The sequence below is a fragment of the Mus caroli genome, chromosome 4, assembly GCF_900094665.2.
Source record: "Mus caroli chromosome 4, CAROLI_EIJ_v1.1, whole genome shotgun sequence".
NCBI lineage: Eukaryota > Metazoa > Chordata > Mammalia > Rodentia > Muridae > Mus > Mus caroli.
In genome coordinates, this window is record NC_034573.1 from 140,938,886 (window position 1) to 140,960,575 (window position 21,690).

The 21,690-nt window shown below is 42.8% G+C and overlaps 2 protein-coding genes across 14 annotated transcripts in view; both read right to left on the minus strand.

Annotated features, from left to right (window-relative positions):
- Positions 1-385: 385 nt before the first annotated feature.
- On the minus strand, positions 386-10,850 carry Vamp3 (vesicle associated membrane protein 3). The gene is made up of 5 exons (XM_021160045.2): positions 10,738-10,850; positions 9,041-9,122; positions 3,780-3,938; positions 3,053-3,104; positions 386-2,119 (listed from the first exon to the last, which is right to left on the minus strand). Coding segments are annotated over exons 1-5 (312 nt in total). The 5' UTR covers positions 10,740-10,850; the 3' UTR covers positions 386-2,102.
- Positions 10,851-12,384: 1,534 nt separating this feature from the next.
- LOC110292296 (calmodulin-binding transcription activator 1) overlaps positions 12,385-21,690 on the minus strand; it is a 232,798-nt gene continuing 223,492 nt past the window's right edge. For 12 of the 13 annotated variants that reach the window (XM_029476776.1, XM_029476779.1, XM_029476780.1 and 9 more), the window contains one exon: positions 12,392-15,737. In XM_029476776.1, the coding sequence (XP_029332636.1) occupies positions 15,674-15,737 (64 nt within the window). In that variant the 3' untranslated portion in view covers positions 12,392-15,673. Of the gene's footprint in view, positions 15,738-21,690 lie in introns of all 13 variants that reach the window. The other variant, XM_021159544.2, reaches the window with a different exon arrangement.

Consider the following 21,690-nt stretch of genomic DNA (forward strand, 5'->3'; position numbering starts at 1 on the left):
ATATGTTCTCATGGGCTTCCACATGGGCTTAACACCAGAGATTTTCCAGGAGTCCTCCAGGCCCACGGTGCCAGATGGAAACTTCTGAGGAACTCAGCCTCATGGACTAAGCAGCTATCAGGTTCTCAGCATCTTCAGTGTGAGGTAGACCATATCACATAATAAAAATCTTTAAAAAATATATGTTCACCTTATTAGTTCTGTTGCTCTAGAGACCCCTAACACAGGGTGAGATCTACACCATCTCACAGGAATATGTGCTCCTAGGATAATGGATAAGAAAAAACAAAGTTTGTCAGGGAGGGAGGGGGAGCATCAAGGGTCAGAAGTTTAGGACATGCATCAGGTGTATCCCCAACTCCACTCCAAGAAACACAACACAGGATCATGTTAATAAACAACTTTATTCCGGTCACCATACTGGGAACATTCCCAGCTAAATGCACAGAGAAGCGAGGTATCACTGTGTTAATACAGGAGCCACTGAGTTACATGGGACAGAATATGAGGAGACAGCACCAAAGTTGTGAGGTCAGACCAGGACACAAGACCTAGGCTGATGTGGCATGGCATATCTTCAACATCTGTGTTGTTTCAGTAATGTTAGGGGAACAGAGAAAAAACTAGAACCAGTCGGGCGGTGGTGGCGCACGCCTTTAATCCCAGCACTTGGGAGGCAGAGGCAGGCGGATTTTTGAGTTCGAGGCCAGCCTGGTCTACAAAGTGAGTTCCAGGACAGCAAGGGCTACACAAAAACAAAACAAAGCAAAAAACTAGAACCAGATTCTATGACATCTTGAGTAATGCTGCTTTACATACAAACACAGATTTCAGGACATTCTAGTGGCACTGCCATAGGCAAGCAGCTTTCCCTTCACCACTTCCTCAATTCCACCCATGCCTGAACTCCTGTCTTTGAACCAAGCCTTGATGAAAGTCTCATATAAACAATGAAACTGTCCCAGACAGCAATGGCTACATCCTAAGAGCACCAGGCATCTCTGGTTAGCTATCCTCTAGGAGTGACCGGTGGCTCACCTCAAGCATAATACAGAGATGAGTATAAGCAGTATACAGTCTTCTGAAACTCTGTGCAGACTGATGCCTTGGTGAGGCTGCATGGCTGCTGCTCACATCGCACTAGAGACCACAGCCTAGCTCAGTCTACAAACTGCTGGCTAAGTATCTTGTCTACAAGTGTGATCTGAGCCCACCTCCATAGCTCTAGGGAAGAAACCAAATCAGAATGACTAGCCTTCTCTATAGCATTTCACAGGATGGACTGCCGACATGTTGAAGGCTCGCTCTCACAGTATTAACATTTTTCTTAAAGGACACCTTGAGTTACATTTGGCACTTATTTGAATGTATCTATTGGGGCAAACTTATGGACAATTTATTTGTACTTAACTTTTGGCAAAATAGAAACTTTGGTCATAGTTCTGTAAAAACTTCTTAAAGGGTTCTTTCTGGTTAAAATACTATTTTAGGAGTGCTATACAACAAGAACAAGAAAGTAAACATCGTCATATCTAACATGAGAGCATGAGCTCTTCGCCAGCATCTTAAATACAGCGGGAGTCAGTAGTGCTTACAAACAGAGAATAATCTTAAAGAACAGTTACCTAGCTATCAAAATAAGGCACACCCTGCTATTGTCACCCATTGCTGTTAGGCAGTAGTGTTCTTCTTGGAAGGTCCAAGTTGGGAATCTAATTACCCCAAAGTTTAAAATGTGGTTTTGAAGATGATGTCAGATGTGGGGACAGCTGCCTTGAACAAAGCCCCTTCCTGGACTCCACAACAAGTCATCAGTGACAGCATCCACCTCCATTCAGCACTCTGAACCACACAAGCCCTCCTTCCCAGTCCAGAAATCGGTAAAGGCACTGTGCAAAATGTGGGGAGGGTAGGTCACACCTCCAGTTTGGAGTGTATATGAAAAACAAAGGCACATTTTCTAGGCACTAAACTGTATGTAAACTAACAAAAATAATCATTTGGAAAAAAAACAATAGGTAAGCTCGAGAACACAGCAGGTTCTAAGTAGAAAGTCTTGAAGAAGATCCTGAATATCGGGCTTCAGTTTCATCTGTTCTTCATTAAGAGACACACCACACTAAGAGGCAGGGAAAATTTAGAAACAATGAAAAGGGCATGTTAGTCTTTGTGTGTAGATACTCAGTAGAGATGGACTTCTACTGTCTAAAGAGGGACAGAGAGAAACTGCCTGGGCCAGTTTTCCACTGGCAGCTTCTTTCCCATGCTACAGGGCTCTGGGGAAGACTAAACTCAAAAGCGGAAAAGGAAATACTAACAAGAACTAGCAAAGGAAGGCATGTTTTTCTAGGATGTTCGCATAGACTGGAATGAAAATAGAGTGAGTTCTTCTAATATACAGTCACAAGAGTGGTGGGAGTAGCTATGTGCTATCTATATACATTATTTACATAATTACTATTTCTGTTCTCCTATGCCAGGTACTTTCTTATGTAATAACCAGGTTTGTCCTAACAACACAAGGTGGACACCATTACTATCTTCATTTTATTCATGAGGACACTTGAGGTCCAGACAGAACCAACTGCTTGCCCAAAGTCACAGAGCCTTACTACAGGTGGCATAGCTGGGATGGATCAAGGTAGTCTCAGCTAATCACTACATTCCACAAAAGGACACAGACTAAAACTGCACAGGAGAGAAAAATTGACCAGACATTAGGAGTGAGATTTGCTATTCTTAAAGGATGAGTGCATCCATCTATCCATCATCCATCTAACAAAACACCAGACTTTAATTACAAAATATTTAGGATCATTTTGGTGGCACAGGCCTATAATCCTAGCGCTTGAAATGTTGAGGCGGAAAGATCACAAGTTCAAGGCCAGCCTGGGTTGAACATCGAGACCCTGCTTCAAACTTCCCGCAATACCATCATCTCAAAACACCCTCAAGTATTTAAAATACTTGGTAAAGAACAATATTTAAACCTTGGGCTGAATCCACTCTTTGCTGCTGCACAGACGAACGTCTATGACCATGGGTAACTCACCGATGATGATGATGACAATGATCACCAGGACACTGATCCCTATCGCCCACATCTGCAACAAGACAGATCCATTTAACATTGCAAAACAGACAGTGCTAGCCGCAAACTCTACAGTGTGAAATAATTTATATCATTTCTAAAGCCTAAATTTTATATTTTCAGTTAAGTCCTGAAATTTAGTTATGGGCGTTCAGAAGTATATTCCAATCCTCTGTGACCTCTGAAAACACACACATTTCCACACAGGCTCCTGATCTTGTCCCATTATCTCAGAGTGTCCTTTCTAAACAAAGCATAACAGGAAGTGTCTGAGCTCTAATCACAGACATTCTCATTTGCCAAGTCTGCTTTGGACAATATTCACATGTTGCTTTCTCCTCTTTTTGAACAAGGTGGGATTTCTTAGCATTTAACATTTGAAACTGGAGCCATTCCCAGAATGGGCAGTTAACTGAGCATCAAAGCCAACACCCCCATCAGTGTGTTCTCAGTTACCTAGGCCGGGGTCTATTGCCCACGACTGCTTGGGCAGTCTGATTCTGCATGTCTTCTAACTTTAGCCACAAAACATGGAATTAGATTCCCAGCTGTGGGCCAGGAAAAGGGATATAGACTCATAGTTGGCCAAGATTCTACTCACTACCCAGAGTCACCCAATGTAATAGAGGGCCTGTGCAACACTTGGGGAATGGAGGCCCGCTGTGAAGGTCTGTCAAGAGAGCATTACCTTGCAGTTCTTCCACCAATACTTTCTCTTCAACTTGGCAGCACTTGTTTCAAACTGCGAGGCACCTGCCTGCAGTGCATCTGCGCGGTCATCTAGCTCTGAGAGCTTCTGGTCTCTTTCTAGCACCTTATCCACATTGACTCTCATGATGTCAACCACCTAAATGGACATGGTCAGTTACACAAAAAGGAGAGGAAGAACAAAACTCCACATGACACCTATGGACACTTTGTATTTTTTCCAGATCAGTACTTTATTATGTTGAGCTAAACTTCCACTTAAAAAGGAAGCCCAGGCCTTTGGGATCAATCCACACAGCAAGCCAGGAATAGAAGAGACTTCAATTACAGAGAAGCTCACATTAGTATCACAGACTATGGTGAGAGACTCAACTTCCTTCTAAGATCTGAAGCAGAACAACAGGGTGCTTTACTTTCATGGCTATTCAACAAACACTACACTGGCAGTCTTGGTCAGGGCAATTATCCAGGGGAAGAAAGGCATCCGGATGGAACAGAGGGGTACAACGATCTGTGCCACATGTAAGAAACTCTTAGACTCCTTCATAGGAGGCTGCAGAGATGACTCATCAGGTAAGCTGAGTGCAATCTCTGGGACCCACATCATGAAAAGAGAAAACTGACTCCTGCAAGGTGTCCTCTGATGTCTGCGTGTGGTGGATGTACTGTGTTCCCACCACCAATTATTTTTCGAGCCAGATCTGTGCCCATCAGTAATCCCTACACTCTTAAGACAAGATGAGAGGTAGAGACAGGAGAATCACTTGTATGCTCATGGACCAGTTAGCCTGCATTTCATAGCACAGTATGGCAGAAACAAAATAGACATCACCTTGACAAAGTGGAAGAAAACCAACTTCAAGAAAGTTGTCCTCTGACCTCCAACACATATGCCATAGCATATCCGTGCTTCAATGAAGTACCTTACCTCTTCAGTACATACAAAAACACTCACACACATACACAAACATACACACTAAATAAAAATATTTTAATATAATTTTTCAAAATCTACAATGAATAAATTCAGTTAAGTTTCAGTATCTAAGATAAACACTTATCAGCTGCTTTTCTTCATGCCAGCAATGAACAATCCAAAAAGAACATTAAGAGAACCAGTATCTTAATGTTCCAAAAAACTCATAATAAAATTATAAGCAATATATTTAAGGAGCTGGAACACTTGCAGAATAAGAAACTACACATCGGACTGAGTAGGTAGCTCAGTGCACAAACACGAGGACCTGAGTTTGGATGTGCAATGCTCTCAGAAAACAACAGGTGTGGCAGTCTGTTCCTGTCACTGCAGTACTGGGATAGGCAGGGAGGATCCCAGAGACTCACTGCCAACAGATGAGCTATGGGATCAGTGTAGGACCCTGTCTCAAAAATTAAGGTATAAAGAAAACAGAAGAAAAATCCCTGATTTTGACTTCTGGTTACCATATGTGTACACACATGCATATGCTACACCCATTCACAAAAGAGTTCTAAGCTGGGCACAATAGCACATACCTGCTATTTGTGAGGCTAAGGCAACACACACATACACATACACACACACGAGAGGGGGAGAGAGGGAGGGAGGGAGGGAGGGAGGAGAGAGAAGAATTAAAGTATTAATAAGGGGAAAGACCTTCATGGTAGCAGATTGGAAGACTTAATACTGTGGAGATACAGGACTCCCAGACTGACCTACAGAGTCAATAGAATCCCAACAGCTGTTTCTCTCAGAAAGACTGTCATGCAATCCCCACTCCTGTGGCTTTTTTCATATGTAAGCTCAAAGAAGAACTGAGAATAGTAAACCAATACTAAAAGAAAGAGTTATAATGGTCATTTCAAAACTCACCACAAAGCTGGAATAGTCACAGCTGTGGTACTGGCCCAGGAAGATGAAGACCAGTGAGAAAGAACTGAGAAGCTGGAAATCTGCGTACACATTACAGATAATTGAACTGGTTTGTTTATCGACTGATCTATTTTGGTGACGGGGGATGCTTGTATAGGTTAGCTACGTGCTCTACCACTGAGCACTTACTTCAGCAACACTCTCAGTCTGCCAACTTCAAAATGATGCTAAGACCAACAAATGGAGAAAGAATATTCTTTTCCGCGAACAGTGCTGGCATATCTAAATAACCTTAAGGACAGAACAGACAGAGCAGTGAGCTAAGTCTAAGCTGGAGGACTCTAAGAGTCTTAGAGAAAAGGTAAAGCTTGCCAGCTTGTTCCAGGTTTCTAGTGCTGTGCTAGAACTCCATGGCCAAAAGCAACGCTGGGCCAACAAGGCTTATTTCATCTTAGAGTTTGTAGTCCAATATCCAGGAAAGTCAAGGCAGAAACTGATAATGCGGATGGCATGGAATGATGCTGCTTATGGGCTTGCTTGGCCTGCTTTCTTCATCATCTAGGACAATTTTCCCAGGGTGGCACCACACAAGAATATATTGGGTATTGTATCCAACATCAATCCTCAATAAAGGAACTTAGTGCCCACAGGTAAATTAGGGAGGGGTATTTTCCCTATTGAAGTTGCCTCTTTTAAAATGACCCTAACTGGTGTTGAGCTGATATAAACCTAGCCAGCACACAGCTTCAGGATTGGCTCTGGGCTCTTAAGATATGATATCAAAAGCAAGAGCAACAAAAGAAAAAACTTAAGTAACTAAAGAGATAAATTGGGGTTTATAAAAAGTAAAATCTTTTGGCATCAAAGTATACTATGAAGAATGTGAAACTCAACCAACCAAGAGAATGGAAATACTTATGAACACATCTCTGATAAATGTTATCTGTGAAGAATGCAAAAAAGAGCCTTACAACTTAATGACAGAAAAACAACACAATAAAATCATTTGCAAAAGAACTATGTATGAGAAATATAACTGTAAACCTCGAAGTTGGGAGGCTGAGACAAGTTCAACAGTAGCCTGGGCTACATAGTGAGTTCCAGGTTAGCCTGGGCTATATAATAAAACTGTCTCAGAAAACAAAAACAAAAACCAAAAAAGCCCAACAGTAACACAAAAGCGGGTAAAGGACTTGAATAGTCACTCCTTCAGAGACACACAGATGGCCAATATACACCAGAAATGTGCTCACTGTCACTAATCAGTAATCAAATCATTAATTCAAAACCATAAGGAAATACCAGCTCCTGCTTGCTAGGATGTCTGTAGCCCCAAACTCAAGAGCACCAGGAGACTGGACACTGCTGCCAGAAAATAAGCTACTGTAGAAACCACAGGCTAAGCTGCCATACAATTACTGTATGAACCAGAAAGGTCCACACCCAAATGAAACAGAAATGAAAGCACATTTAAGATCTGGCTCCTGGGTATTTACAGCAACATTATATCAGCAAAGAGGTCAGAAGAGCTCAGTTACCCATTAAGTATGAATAGATAATAAAACATGGTTTACTAAGATCATAAACAATCACTCAGCCAAAAGAGGAAACAAGGTGCCAGCATGGAGGTTTCTACAACCTCCATGAACATGGGACACACTGAGGAGAGAGAAGCCTAACATTGACCCTGGAACATGCTACACCTGGAATAGGCAAACCCAAAGAAACAGCTGGCTACAGGTTACCAGGCAACCAGCAGAAGGAGGGGTGAGTGACGAGTTCAGGGTGCTTCTTAGTAGAGACAAAACAGTTCTGAAAGCAGAAAGAGGAGATGGCTGTGCAAACCACTGACTATACTAAACATACTAAATACTAAACGACAGACTTTCAAAAACACTTAATTGTATGTTACAGGAATTTCTCCTCAAAGAATAAAAACTAGATTCTCTTTAAAATTTCTTTAATTTCTAAAAAGGATAGAATTTGAGTTTTTTTAAGTGACAGAATTAAAAGTATAAAAGTGTAAAAGTATAAAGTGTTCAGAATTAAGTTCATAAAGAAATCATAGAAAAATCTTACTGTATGATTTAATAATAGTATCTAAGATAACAAGTTTTAGGACAGCCTAAGGCAGAAAGATTGGGCAGGTGATGGTGGCACACGCCTTTAACCCCAGCATTCAGGAGGCAGAGGCAAGTGGATCTAAGCTTGAGGTAGGCCTGGGTTACAAGGACAGCCAGGACTACACAGAGAAACCCTGTCTGGGAGGCGCGCGCGCGCGCGCGCGCGCGCGCGCGCGCGTGTGTGTGTGTGTGCGTGTGTGTGTGTGCGTGTGTGTGTGTGTGTGTGTGTGTGTGTGTGTATGAGTGGGGAGATGGTTCAACCTGGGTTTAGTTCCCAGCACCAATAAAGCAGCTGAAAACTTTCTTTAACTCTAGTTCCAAGGGTTTTGATGTCTTCTGGACTCTGCAGAAACTGCATACACACACAGTGCACACACACATACACACACAGTGCACATACATGTAGGCAAAACCCTCATACTCGTAAATCTTAATAAGAAAAATATGGAAGTAGTGGTCTGAACTTCTCGCAGGATCTGCACTCTGGTTCTACATGAGCACACCAAAACAAAAGATGCCTAAAGACTCCACTAGCTCAAGAATTCTAGGGAGAGCTGGGGCTACAGCAGTTCCACCTGCTATGGGCCCTTCAACAAATACCAGAGAAAGCAAAGACCCACCTCTATTAGGGAACTAGTAAACCTGGCACACAACAATTTGGAAACAAAAAAAAACCCAGATCAGAAAGACTTGTTTCTGGCTTGAGTAATCCAATTACCCTATCTTACAAGGGGACAAGCTTTCAGATATGTTTTAGGTTTGTAATTGGTAGTAGAAAAATTAGTATGAAACCAGGAAGAGTCTCCTTTGTGCTTAGAAGATGGCTTCTAGAACATTCAGGCAAAGCATCATATACATAAAATAAAAATAAACCTTAAACAAAAAGAATATGGAAATACTGGTCTGAGCTTCTCACAGAATCTGTACTATTGCCCTTTAAATACACGTTTAAAAAGATGATTTCTGATATAGTCAAAATTTATGCCCACACACTGCTGATGCCTTTTTTCTCTAATGTTTTTAAAAAAAATAATTACATGCTTGTGTCTGTGTGTACAGGTGCATGCACGTGCCCTTGGAGGCAGTTACAAGCAGTTTTGTGGTACAAATGAGAGTGCTTGGAACCCAGGTGGATCCTCTGCTAGAATAAGTAAGTGTTCTTTTAACCCTCGAGACATCTTTCTAGCTCCGACTCTTTTTCTAAATAAAATTCTAGAGAATTCCCATGTTTGTTTAAAAGTCACATTTAAAATTTTAGAGTGGTACCTCATCTACTTGATTTTGTGTCTGCTGAAGTCTTCGATTACTGCCAGTGGCAGCACTTGACCCCGAAGGCACACCTGTAGACCTGAAAGGTATAAAGTCACAAGTATGAGTACACTGTAATTCCCAGTGCACTTGATAAGCTAACATGTAAACCCAATGCTCCAACCATGACATGGGAGGTGGACACATGAGAGTCTTGGAAGCCTGAGGGCCAGCTCACCTGATACATGCAGCAATGAACAAGAGATAGTGTCTCCAATAAGGTGGAAAGCAAGGACTGACATGTGAGGTTGTCCCCTGCTCTCAAGTATACCATGGCCTATTTCTGTGTATAAACTGTTCTGTTGGGACACAGTCTTAACTCCTTACACTGCAGTTATTTCTTAAAAGTCCCAGAGTAAAAAATAAAAGCACTAATATGTTTTTATAACCCCTCAATAATTCTTAAGACTGTATCACTTGATAGTGATAAAAGGCTGAAACAAATATTTAACAAGATCTGTTCTATGTCAATAAAGTGTGGGTTTTTTGTTTTTAACTTGCTTTAAGACACACAGATGTTTAAAGTAGACTCCTGCTCTTATTGTGTGGCTGATAATTAGGAACAATCACAGAACAGGCAATATGGAGAAATAGGTTCAAAGTGCACGGAGGGGGTCTGTATGAACAGGAAGGAGGCTGAAGCAACTGTCTCTGTTGGAAAGTCATTTGTCTCTCATAGGTTCAGTGAGTCTGGATTTTCACTCGTCCCCACTTTTCACAAGTACTCTGGCTTTTAAGTCCTTACTGCCTCCCTTAAACTCTTTTATCTAAAACAGCTTCCAACTTGTGCCTTCCTATTCCTATACAAGTGTCACCCTAGGGTTGACTCACAGCACTTTTTAAAGTTTGCACTGTGTCTACCACCAAGGACACATCACTGATGGCTGTCTCACATAACTCAGGGTCTGAAAATTAAACAGGTAAGGGCCGTGCTCTGGAAGCACTATCCATGTTATTTATTTTTTCTCTCTTTGAAGTCTAATATCACTAAAGAGGATACTACGATCCTTCTCCTCTTATTAAAACTTAGAATGAACATGCAGCTGGCTGAACTGAACCAATTGAATCCTCTTGAGTGTGGACCGGACACTGCCATTTGCTCAGCAGTCTGACCAGGTACATCTTAAGTGGTGACAATAATTCTGGCTGAAGGTTGCAATTAGAAACCAATTTTAAAACCAGAGTGTGCTGGCTTAAAACGGAAGAGAAATCCATTGCCCAGATGCGTCGGGAGCGCCAAACGCTGGCCTACGACGCGCTCCCGGCCACCTCCGGTCTCCCGCTCCTGCCGGGCGCCCCCGCGCACAGAGCGAGCGTTCACGCTCGCCCCCGCCCCTCGCGAGGAAGGAGCCGCGGGGTGTGGCGGCCGCTTCCTCGGTCAGGCGGTGTCGCCACCCCCGTCCTTCCGCGTCTGCCCGCCGTCCGCGGGGCACTCGAGGACGTCGCGGCGCCACGACTCGTCCCGCAGCGTCCGGGGACAGGGTGCACCGCGGTGGCCGCTGCCCACCTCAGGCCCCGGAACGCCGCGCGTAGGCCTGCGAGGCCTCCACTCGAGTCCGAGTGCCAAGCAGCGGCCACCGCGCCTGAAGCGGGTCGCAGGAGTGGGCCACCGTCCCCGGAGCCCGCCTCGCCTCGCCGCGCAGCGCGTCACTCACATTTTGGCGGCGGCGGCGAATGGCCGAGGGTCGACGGACTCGCGCTGCAGGCAACCGAGGCTGAGGAGATGGGCGGGGTCGTAGTGACGTCACGAGCGGTGGCCGGACCGGAACCCGCAACGCGCTCCAAGTCGCCAGGGGCGCGCCGGAAATGGGCGGGATAGGAGCCGAGCCGGGCGCAGCGCGGGCTGTCACCTCGGAGCAGAGCGGAGTGGGAGGGGCCAGAGCTCGCGCTGAAGTAGCGCCGGCGCTGACGAGTGGGCGGGCGTTCTCGGTGGACAAGTGGGCGGGGCTAGAGCGCGGCGCCTGCGCCTTTGGGTTGGGCTCTTCGCCGCCAAGGAATCACAGCAGCTCCCTGCAGTGTCTCTGCTGCCCTGTCTCTAGCCCTGGAAAGGCAGTTTAGAGTGAGAATGGGTACGTTTTACATTTCTGTGAGCCCGCATACCTTGTCTCTGGGTCGTGACAATGTTAGAAACAGCGGACGTGCCTAACGTTCCAGAATAATCTAGTGGTCCTGAGGAGACAAAGTTCTTTTCTGAGAAAGTTAAGAGGCAGTAGGAAGTCCATGTGGAGTCTTGGCCACAGGATTTGGGAGAAGTCTCCTCTCAGGTTCTCACATGACAAATGTTTGCCATTGCACGGATATTAAATCCCTAAAGGGAGCCTTGGCTTAGAGAACTGTAAGGTTCTTCATTTCTGTAATTCCCTGGCCCTAGCGGAGATGACACTCAATTTTTGTTCAAAGGGGGTGAGTAGTATATGTGGAAAAGAATCCCAACAAGGTCTAAATAAGACTAAATAAACTCAGCTGGTGGATTCACTCAATGAAATACACTAAGGTATTTTTCCACTTCAGCATGGTAACTCCCAAAGGTGTGTGTTGCAATTAAAGAGCGCCACACCAGTGGGTACTAGGTTGAGTAGTAGTTATAAAAACCATTCCGGGTAGGAGGATATGGAGAGTGTGGGGCCGGGCTTAAACAGTGAACAGAAAATGCAGTGGGCTCCTGGTGGGAGGTTCAGAGTGAAACTGGCACTAATTCTGAGGTAAATCAGAAGTGAAGTCCTACCAGAGAGATAACAGAACTCTACAGCCAAGAGGACTGGAACAGTGACGAAGAATACCTAGCAGGGAGGCCTTGTGAGGTAAGCTGGAAAGGGTCTTTAAAAAAAAACCCACACACACACACACAAACCAACCAACTGCCTAGTAGAGCGGAAGAGTGAACTTAGTTGGCAGAGTGCTTGTCTAATATGCAGCCCTGGGTCTGATCCCCAGAACCACGTAGACCCAGCCTGTTAGCACACCCATAATCTCAACGAAAGCTTTTAGGTAAAAGGTTAAGAGGTTCAATGTCATCCTTAAGCTTAAGCGTTGGGAATTCATGGGTACTCTGAGCTACATGAGAAAGGTTCATTTAAAACTGAGATCCTTATCTTCCAAGTAACTGCATTTACAATAAATCGATGTGTTAAGGAACCAGGCAAGGTAGGTAGAAAGGAAGTGCTTTGGGAAAGTGGCTCTAAGTGAAAGGCTGGGTGGGAGAACACTGCATGTGGAAAGTAAAATAATACTTCCAGTTCTAACTATGACCTCACTGTCAACACCTTGGATTTCAGGTCAGGTTAAAGCAAAACACAGATAATATGGGGAAATTTTCTTCATTTTTAATTTACAGCAGAAAGAATATAAAGCATTCAGAAAACATTTTCCATATTTTTAAGGGCAATTCAAAACATTTTGCATGGTTTCCAGCAGCTGAGTTCTTCAACAGATCCATTGACTCAATGATGCTTTACATGCACAATTACAAAAATAAAACTTACAAAAAAGGAGACATCTAGACTAGTTTTACATGCAAGTCTCAGGGACCCCCCGTTGGGCGCCAACTACTGTGTGGAACTGCCATAAGCGACCGTGCAGCCAGAAAGGGGTTCGTCTTAATGTCTTTATTTCATTCACACAGTACAGCTGATTTTGAATGGGTAACAAGGATAGCAATTAAATCTTCAGGAGACAGAATAAGATTAGCTATTAATTTTATCATGAAATCCTACTCCTGGCACTTGGGAATTCAGATTATCCAAGAAAGCTGCGCCTACCTATCACCTTATATTCAAAATTAAGAGTTACAATCAAAAAAGGTGGTCAGAAATGCTTTGTGTCAGTGGAAGTATGCTTCGACCTCACCTAGAATTCACAGTTGTACTGGTAGGTTTTGACCCTACTTCTATCCCCTCCATTAGAACTTCCTAATTCTATGTAAGTCTCTATCTTCCAGAGTTTTCTAATGTATTCAGCTAATGTGGCATGTGAAACACTAAAAAATAAATAAATGTGAGGGTTGAAGCAAATCCACTGAGGTCATTGCCTTGGTCAAACGATTGGTCATCTGAACCATAAGCAATGGAGTAAAGGTATCCAGATCCACGATTGAGATAGGATATTCTGAAAAGAGCTGGCTTTACATTCTATTCCCTGTTATGAATACAATTGTTTATGTAAATTACTCAGTGTCCTCAGACAGGTCAAATTGTGTAAAATAATAGGTATGGTGGGGGGCGGGGGTAGGGGGGTCGAGGATTGCAACAGCTGCAACATAACCCACACATGTAAAAACAAAATTGGGTTGGGTCAGCTTACAAATGTACAGGTGGCTCCTAGCTGTGGGGCTGTCGCTGTTCCAAGCTGATCACAAGCAGAAAGACATGTACTGTACAGTAATTTGAGGTTGGCAGTGAAAGGAAGTAATTAAAAAACAAGTACAATTATAGAAAAGGCACCGAGAGCACTGACCCCAGTTTTTATTATTATTATTTTTAACCACAATCCTTTTGTTTCTACCTTCCTTCTGAAGACACCAGCTTAAAGCTCATTTGTGAATATTTTTAGGCTTCACAACAAGCCTCGAGTTTTAACTCACGGTTGGCAGCCAGAACCATGTTGGTTTGTTTGTTTTTTGTTTTGTTTTTTTTAAAAAAAGAAAATCTCATACCAACCAATTCTCACACTTAACCTGGGAGTTTTAAACTGGCATTAGCAAATGCAAAATTGGTTCTCTCATAGGTTAGCTTTGAAAGCATCAGATTTCTTTGGCTCCTCATTACCTGGAAAGTACTGTACCGTGGCACCCTTCCGTCAACACCAATCTCCACCGGGTTTCCCTTTTATTTTGTCGAGTGAGCAATTTTTATTCGTGGTTTTTGTTGTTGTTGTTGTTTGTTTGTTTTTTAATTTCCAGCAGGAGATATGAAAATGTGATATTTTTCTCATTTTGTCCTAATTTTTTTTTTCCTAAACATTGATCATCCTAATGTTCTTTGTTGGTGTGAGTGGATGGTGTTAAGGTCTCTAAGGATTCATCTTATGATTATCTATTTTGCAAAAGTAACTTAATTTTTTTAAGCAATATTAGCATTCACATTACTTGGCACCTTTGGCAAAAAAATTTTTTTAAAATAAAATAAACTCCTGATAGCCAAAATTAAATGTAAACATATCCTTTTTTTTTTTTTTAAAGTAATGCTACTCTGCCTCTTGTCCTAAGTCTAAATACAGTAGCTCCTTTTTATTTTTTGCAGGTCATGCTTTAGCAAAATGTTCTCCTACAGAACATTTAAAATAAAGTACTCTTATAGTGAAATAAAGTTTTTTTTTTGTTTCATTTTACAGACCATAGCCACTAATGCTTTGCTTTTGTTCTTTTTCTTGATTTCATGCACATCTTTGTTTTAATATATACAATATATACAAACAATACATCCACATTGTTCTCGCTCAGACAAAACTATACAAATAATTTCATCTTGCCATGTTATTGACCTCTGTGAATAAAATATTTAGCAATTAATATAACCCCTTTCAAATATTTTCTCGCTTTTTTTCTTCATTTCTACCTTTTGTATGTACACAGAAACCACTCTGTTTGGATGAGATAGAGCCAAAACATGGAATTTACTGGCCAGAATGCAGCACCACACTGGTCGTTTAGGTGGCAAATGTCCAGGCAAGGTTTATGATCCCTTGGAATTACTACGGTTTCCAAGGTTACTAAAAAAGGCTACATGCGTTACCAAGTCTTAAGTAATCCTCACTGCAAGATAGTGGGGCAGACAAACTAAAGTGCTGACCATGAGAAGGGACGGGATGGCCACTATCCTTGCAGGTTCCTGGGAGGTGGGGGGCGGGGGCAAGAAAATGAATTTAAATCCCGTAAGCTGTTTCTCATTATTTCCCGTGCATTACCCGTTTACCACACACCCACCCCTCTGCAAATTTTCACAAGACATTAAAAACCTGCAGATTTTAAAAGTTGCATTAAGTGTGCTGTAGAGATTCAAACGAACGGACGGACGAACTGACGGACAGAAAGAAAAAGAAGAAAAAAAAAAAAAAACGAACCGGAAACTCAAAAGAGAACAGTGAAGGAGATGAGGACAGGCGGACTCGCACAACTCGGGGGATCTAAGCCCTCCACTGAGAACCAAGGATTCAGCTTCTTGGAAGTCACCGCAGGTGCAGGCGCAGCGCTCCTCGTGTGGCTGACGTCGCCCCGCCTGTTCTTATCTATATTTTTGGTATAAATATTTGTACAGTTCCACACGATGTTTGAATACAGCCCTAATGACAAGGAAAGCGGCTTCCTCCTAAGATGAAGCCCTTCCAGTTCCTCCTGGTGTCTTGTTTTTCCTGTGATCCAACAGAAGATTTGAGTCCCAAGATGTCTTGCTGATCAAATTAAAAGTTGTCCATGAGAGTGCAAATGTAATGACCAAACATTCTCGTTAAAATCCTGCAGCTGACTCCCCAGAACTGCAGAGGGATTGTGTGTGTGTATGTGTGTGTGTGTGTGTGTGTGTATGTGTGCACGAGCGTGTGTGTTGTTGTTGCATGTCTCTGCTAAAAACAGAAATGGAAAGAGTCTGAGAAGCAATGTCACATTGCTAAGGGATGCTGCTGTATGTCTTCAAGTTCCTTGGCCTTTTTCAATTCTTTCACTCTGGAAGAGAAACAAAACACAACACCAGGTGATAACTACAGAGTGGAACTGTGACCAGATAAAAGGAGAGGGGCTATGGCCCCCGAAATGAGATGCCCAGACAAGCCCCTTCTGAAGACTGACAACAGGAAAACTTGTGAAATTGTTGGGAGAATATCCAAAGACGAAGATGTGACCCTGTGTAAAAACATGGAACTTTTCACCAGGGGTGCTCCAAGAAGAAAGCAAAGCTATTTGCTCTGTTGTTCTGACTCAAGGGTGGTACTTATAGCTTGGGAACATTTAATTCCTTGAGGAACTTCTTCCTCTGTCTGGTGGACTGCTATAGATGCCTCGCAATTCCATGTGATGTAAACTAGGGAATTAGCACACAATTTTTTAGCTCTGAGTAGACCCAGGGACTGAATCATTATTTCACTCACAGACTCCAGGCTGCCTTAAACCTGACCCTACAACCAGCGCTAAGTCCCTTCCGTTCCTTCCCCTACTCTACTATGTTACTATGTCTTGGATCCTCATAGTTCTTGATTCCCTCCCACTTCAAACTGTAACTTTGAAGTTCATGTTCCTTTTCAGAGCTCCCAAATGGGCAGCATTGGGATAAATACCAAACTTTGTTTTGCTTATCAGAAATACTACACATGTAGGTGAGACCGCCATGGAGAGCTCACATTGTGGCAAGCTTTAGAAATTGCTGCTCCAATTTCTATTTTTTAAATGTAAGACTCTGCCTTAAAAAAAAAAAAGTGGTGCCTGATGAAATGAGGTGCAAGGGAAGTATTGTAGGATATGAGGACTATCCCTCTGCATGGACGATAGCAAGTGTATTCATGGCTGGATAGTCCAATGCAGGGCAGTGTGCTCCTGCTCCTTGAGTCAGCCAGTCTCCAAATGCCTCAGAGTAACCTCTTCCCAGAAGCTGGCATGAGAGGAAAGTTTAGCCAGACAGAAGCAGGAATTTCTAAGGGTGTTCCTTCACTGCCCCAGGGACAGAACAGGGAAACATTTGATAGGGAGTGGGCTTATTCGGACATCAGTCAAATGTGGCCTCTGTCTAAGGTCTCTCCGAGTGTTTTAAGATCTGCTGGTCCAGTAAAAGTTATTCAAGATGAATGTTAGTATTTTCTAAATATAGTCAACAAAACTCAGTCAAATAGGAACATTCGGGGAGGCATGGGGAGTGGGGTGGGGGGAGAACCAAACAAACTATTGGTGGATCACAGTGGTGGGCAATGAATGTAAAGAAACATATATTCTGAGCAATTTAAGAACTTTTAGATTTACAACCTTCAAACAAAATCATTTCTTAGGAGTGTGAAAGCTGCTGTGATCTCTTCAGAGAAAGAAGATATATCCTTTGGAAGAAAGCCTTCATCATTTATGTTAAATTGATGTCATACATGAAAACTGCATACATCAAGCCCAGCTTAGCCCAGCTTATTTACAAGTGGCAGTGTATCTCTTAAACTATGCTTTCTTAAAGCTATATTTAATATGCCTGTTGTTGTTGATGATGTAGTTTATTGGAAATAGGGTTTTTCTGTATAGCACTGGCTGTCCTGGAACTCACTCTGTAGACCAGGCTGGCCCCAACTCAGAGATCTGCCTGAGTGTTGAGATCAAAACGGTGTGCTCTACCACTGCCCGGCTTAATATACACTTAATAATTAAGGATACCATAGCAAATTAGGTCCTAGTGTGTGGCACCATGTTGTAGTATAGAATAGTATAGGATTATAGGCCCCTAATTTTGGACATGCATACTTGATAAATGGTTTCTTAAAAATTGAAACATGCTATAGGTCTCTGTTCAATTTTTAAACATGCAGCATCTAGACTAACATCCCTTTTGGCTGGAACAATGCAAGGCATGCATGGATGCCAACCTCACTTCCAGACATGCAGTGTCTGAGCTCACACAGACCCATCTGCCAAAGACCTGCAAGAGATGCATGCTATGTCAAATACCATGTTTTGTTTGTGCATTAGCACAGAACTCACTCACAGCACCGCTGCTGAGACCTCTAGAGTTTCAAGATTTTTGAACCCAGAATCTGGTGGCATCACCACAGAGACAGACCTTCATCTTTCTAGAACCATCAGAAATGCTTTACACGTATTAAGTTCATCACGGATGCGAAGTAAAAAAGAGACTGGAATGTTTTAGGCAACTTCATACCAAAGAATCTATAACCAGCTGGTCAGGATAGGTGTAAGTTAACTCTATACATCTAGCTAAACCGGTCACGAGGATGGGCTTTTGAAGACAACCCCCCTGCCTCTACCACTTAAATTCTTTCAGAAGTTAAAATGTCAACTAAGTTTTCACAAAGGTTTAGGTTGCCACATAATGAATGCTGAATTAATTATAAATTAATGATGTCATCACAGACCACTTAGTTAAAGAGAAAGGCATGCCCACACATACGCAAGAAGTCTACATAGGAAAAATGAGAGCAATCCAGTTTTCAGGCACATTGATGTCATCGCACTATACTGGAATTATGCATGACATCGGAGGAGCGAAATGCCATAGGACTTTTCTTTAAATGGAAGTCTGTTAAAGGATGAACTAGAGAAAAGGGCGTTGGGTGAAAAAAGACTAATCATATTCCAGTATCATTAAAGGGTACTGAGCGCCTGAAACTGAGACACAGCCTCAGTCTCTAATCGGTAAATTCAGACTGTAAGATTCATAAGGATTAAGCGACCTTCCTTAGCTTGTGCAGCCGATAAATATCAGAGCAGCAACTTGAACTCATGTCTGACTTCAAAACCATTCTGTCCCACTCCACAGCCTCTAACAGTTTTGTTTTTAAATTCCTACTATATTGTTTTGTCCAAAAGACTTTAATAGGACAAATAAATCTGGACCATAGTTTGAATGAAAGTAATAATGATTCTGTTTTCTCTATTCTAAGACACCACCATTTGTGAAGTACTATATTGAATTTAATTACAATGTTATGGGGGAAACACCCTCAATACAAAAGTGCACCTGGTCTAAGGCAATCCTGGAACCCTGAGACACACAAAAAGAATGTGTCTGTTATCCAAGAAGACAGCCTGCAATGTAAGGCAGACACACCCTGCTGACTCCAACCCACAGAGAAGGCTGGAGGGCAGCTTCCAGGAGTCCATTTTCTTCCTCTATCATAAATTCCGAGGATCAAACTTCCAGGAGTCCATTTTCTTCCTCTATCATAAATTCCGAGGATCAAACTGTTAATGCAGCCAGCACTTACACCCACAGAGCCATCTCTCTGTCTCTAAAAGGTTCCTAAGATATTGTTCTATGTATCTGTGTTTACATGAAGAAATTTAAAAAGTTAGTGGGAAAAAAAAATTCTGTTTCACTCAAACCCAAATCAACTGCCTGGACGATTTTGCTTGGCATCTCTTGTGTCACGCACATGTTTAGTACATGAGCCTGGTACACACAGACCTCAGGTTTGGAAATTCGATTCCTATCTGGAAATGCAGTGCCTGTGTTCTCAGCCTGCCTTGTGATGTCTCAGAGCGGCTAAGCATTGCCAAAGTCTGGGGTTTCTTAAACAACTACAAAGGTGAGGCCCACATAGGACTGAGAAAGAAGTGAACTTAAAATGCCCAGGTTACCTACCTACGTTAAAAATCTATCAATCAATTAACGGATTGCACTTGTTTCTGAATCCCACTACACAGAACAAACTTGCATGACATAGGATAGACAAACACAAGACAGAGCTATAGTTTTTATATGCACCAGGTATTGCGTCCTCTAAGGGGAGCTATAAGGAACACATTTCTTTCTAATTTTAATTATGTGTATGTGTCTTTCTGGGGGCACACGCACAAGAGTCTAGGTGTGCTTTCTCGAGTCGGAGCTACGTGAGGATGCTGAGGACCAAACTTCAATCTTCTGTAAGAACAGCAAGCGTTCTTAACCACCAAGACATCCCAGCAGCCTGAGAACTGTATTTCTGACTCTTTTGTCAGTAATTTGGAAGGTACTTGACTAGCTTGGAGGTACAGGAATCAGGGCAGCAAGCCTTTGAATTGTGACCATTCAAATCAGATGATCCCAAGATTTTTCCGAGCATTCAGGCTGCAAATAACTCATACTCTGAGATACTGAGGCAGTCTCAACCAAAAACAAAAAGAAAGCTGCATCAAATGGACTGGAGTGATGTATAAGCAGCAGCCCTGAAAGCCAGCAGAAGCTCACAGGGTTGACTCCATCAGATGTCCAATGAGAATACATGAATAAATGAGAGGCCTGCTGCAGAGACTCTAGCGAACAATGGCTTCATGGGAAAAGCGTCAGGCAAAGCCGCTTCATTACATCTACTGGGTGACGCTCAGCCAGAGAGATGCTTCATGAGTCAGTGGCTTTTAGCAGGCAGAGCCTCGCAGTGCTGGCCATCAAAAAAAAAAAAAAAAAAAAAACCACAGGGCAGCCTGGTGCTTTCTGGTTAGTTACCTGTTGCTCTCAGGGCTGCAACAGCTTGTGGGAAATTTAGGAAAAGAGAGATCTTGCCATATTCCAGAAATTTCATTTGGGTTGCAAAATAAAAAAGACAGAGAGGCCCAGTAAGAATGACAGAGAGCATGTTGTCTGCAATTTAACACACACCACTGTGTTCCAAAAATATTCATTTCCTAAAAGAGGCAAGTGAGACACAATTACTTAGAGATTCATGACCCTCCATGACATGTTCCACATTCATTTCTACCTTCTTGGTAATACGGGGCCACCTGGAAGCTAAACCTCATGCCACATTTAACTGAAGCTGTGGCTAACACATCTGCTGGCCCTTGATGACGGCTCAGCTTTCTGCAACACTACTCTTTTGGGTGGGGTCAGAAAATGATCCCTTGGATAAAAGTGCACAGCAAAACCAATGTCAATTTGTAACCCCCAGAACCTGGTGACAATCTGCTCCAAGCAGTTCACAGGGCTACTCTGGAAGGCACGGCTGCTTGGCTGAGGTAACCACTCACCAAAATGCTTGGTCACTTCTCACAAAGTGAAGGATTGGAAAACCCAGTTCTCAAACACCTGTGGTTTGAATGCCTGAGATTGCATTCCTCTTCTCCCTCCAACAAAGGCTCATTTCGGTAGAAGAGCCCCACCCACCTTTGTTAAACAGGAGCAGGAAGTCAGTAATTTCCAAAAATAGGTTATGTAAATACCAAGGCGTGCTAACCCTAAGGACACTCTGCTGTGTTTTCTGAAGCCCCCCTTGTTACCTTGTACAGAAAAGGCAGACACCTGTCTAGGATATATGGAGAATGGCCTCCCTCATTTATGAGGGGCACAAAAGGACTGTCCTTAAGACAGAGGACAAAACCACTTTGTATCTGGAAAGGGACACAGCTTTGTGTCTGCGTGCATTTTCAGCCAATTATGTCTTAATACTGAGGCCAAGTTGTGTGATTTAGTGACTTGCTAGTTCCTTAACATGTATCTCAGTGGTTCTGCTGCAGAACTGGGAAACACCACATGGGGCACACTAGTGGTCCACGTGGAAGGCAGTACTTCCCTTGTACAGCGTTGGGAAATCCTCAAACCTTCAAAATAATACACCAATCATGTGCATGAAAGTAAAAAATAATTCATTTAAATAATGCAGAATAAACAAACATTCTCCCCTCAAAGTAAAACTGTGTCTGGGAAGGAAGGGGGGGAGGGAGGGAGGGAGGGAGGGAGGGAACCAAAGCTTCAAACCACACACTTAGCAGAAGTTTGTAATTCCATTTTCAGTTATTGGCTAAATCAGTAGTTAAGCCTGGGTGAAAGGCAGGAAACAAATGTGCTGCACTCTGTATACAAATGAGATGTACTGGTCCTTTCCCAGCCTTCCAAAGAGGCTGAAATGAAAAGACACAGTTGGTAATTTTGGGTCACCCTGCAGCTGGGATACTCTGCACCCAGGATGAGCTATGGAATCCTAAATCTGCTGATGGTGGC

What these genes read in the sequence shown, in the direction of transcription:
- Vamp3 (XM_021160045.2), bottom strand. An exon ending in CACAAAATCAAGTAGATGAG is followed by an intron (nt 3,939 to 9,040) that starts GTACCACTCTAA and finishes ATGTCCATTTAG; the next exon opens with GTGGTTGACATCATGAGAGT. An exon ending in ATTGGTGGAAGAACTGCAAG is followed by an intron (nt 3,105 to 3,779) that starts GTAATGCTCTCT and finishes GTCTTGTTGCAG; the next exon opens with ATGTGGGCGATAGGGATCAG.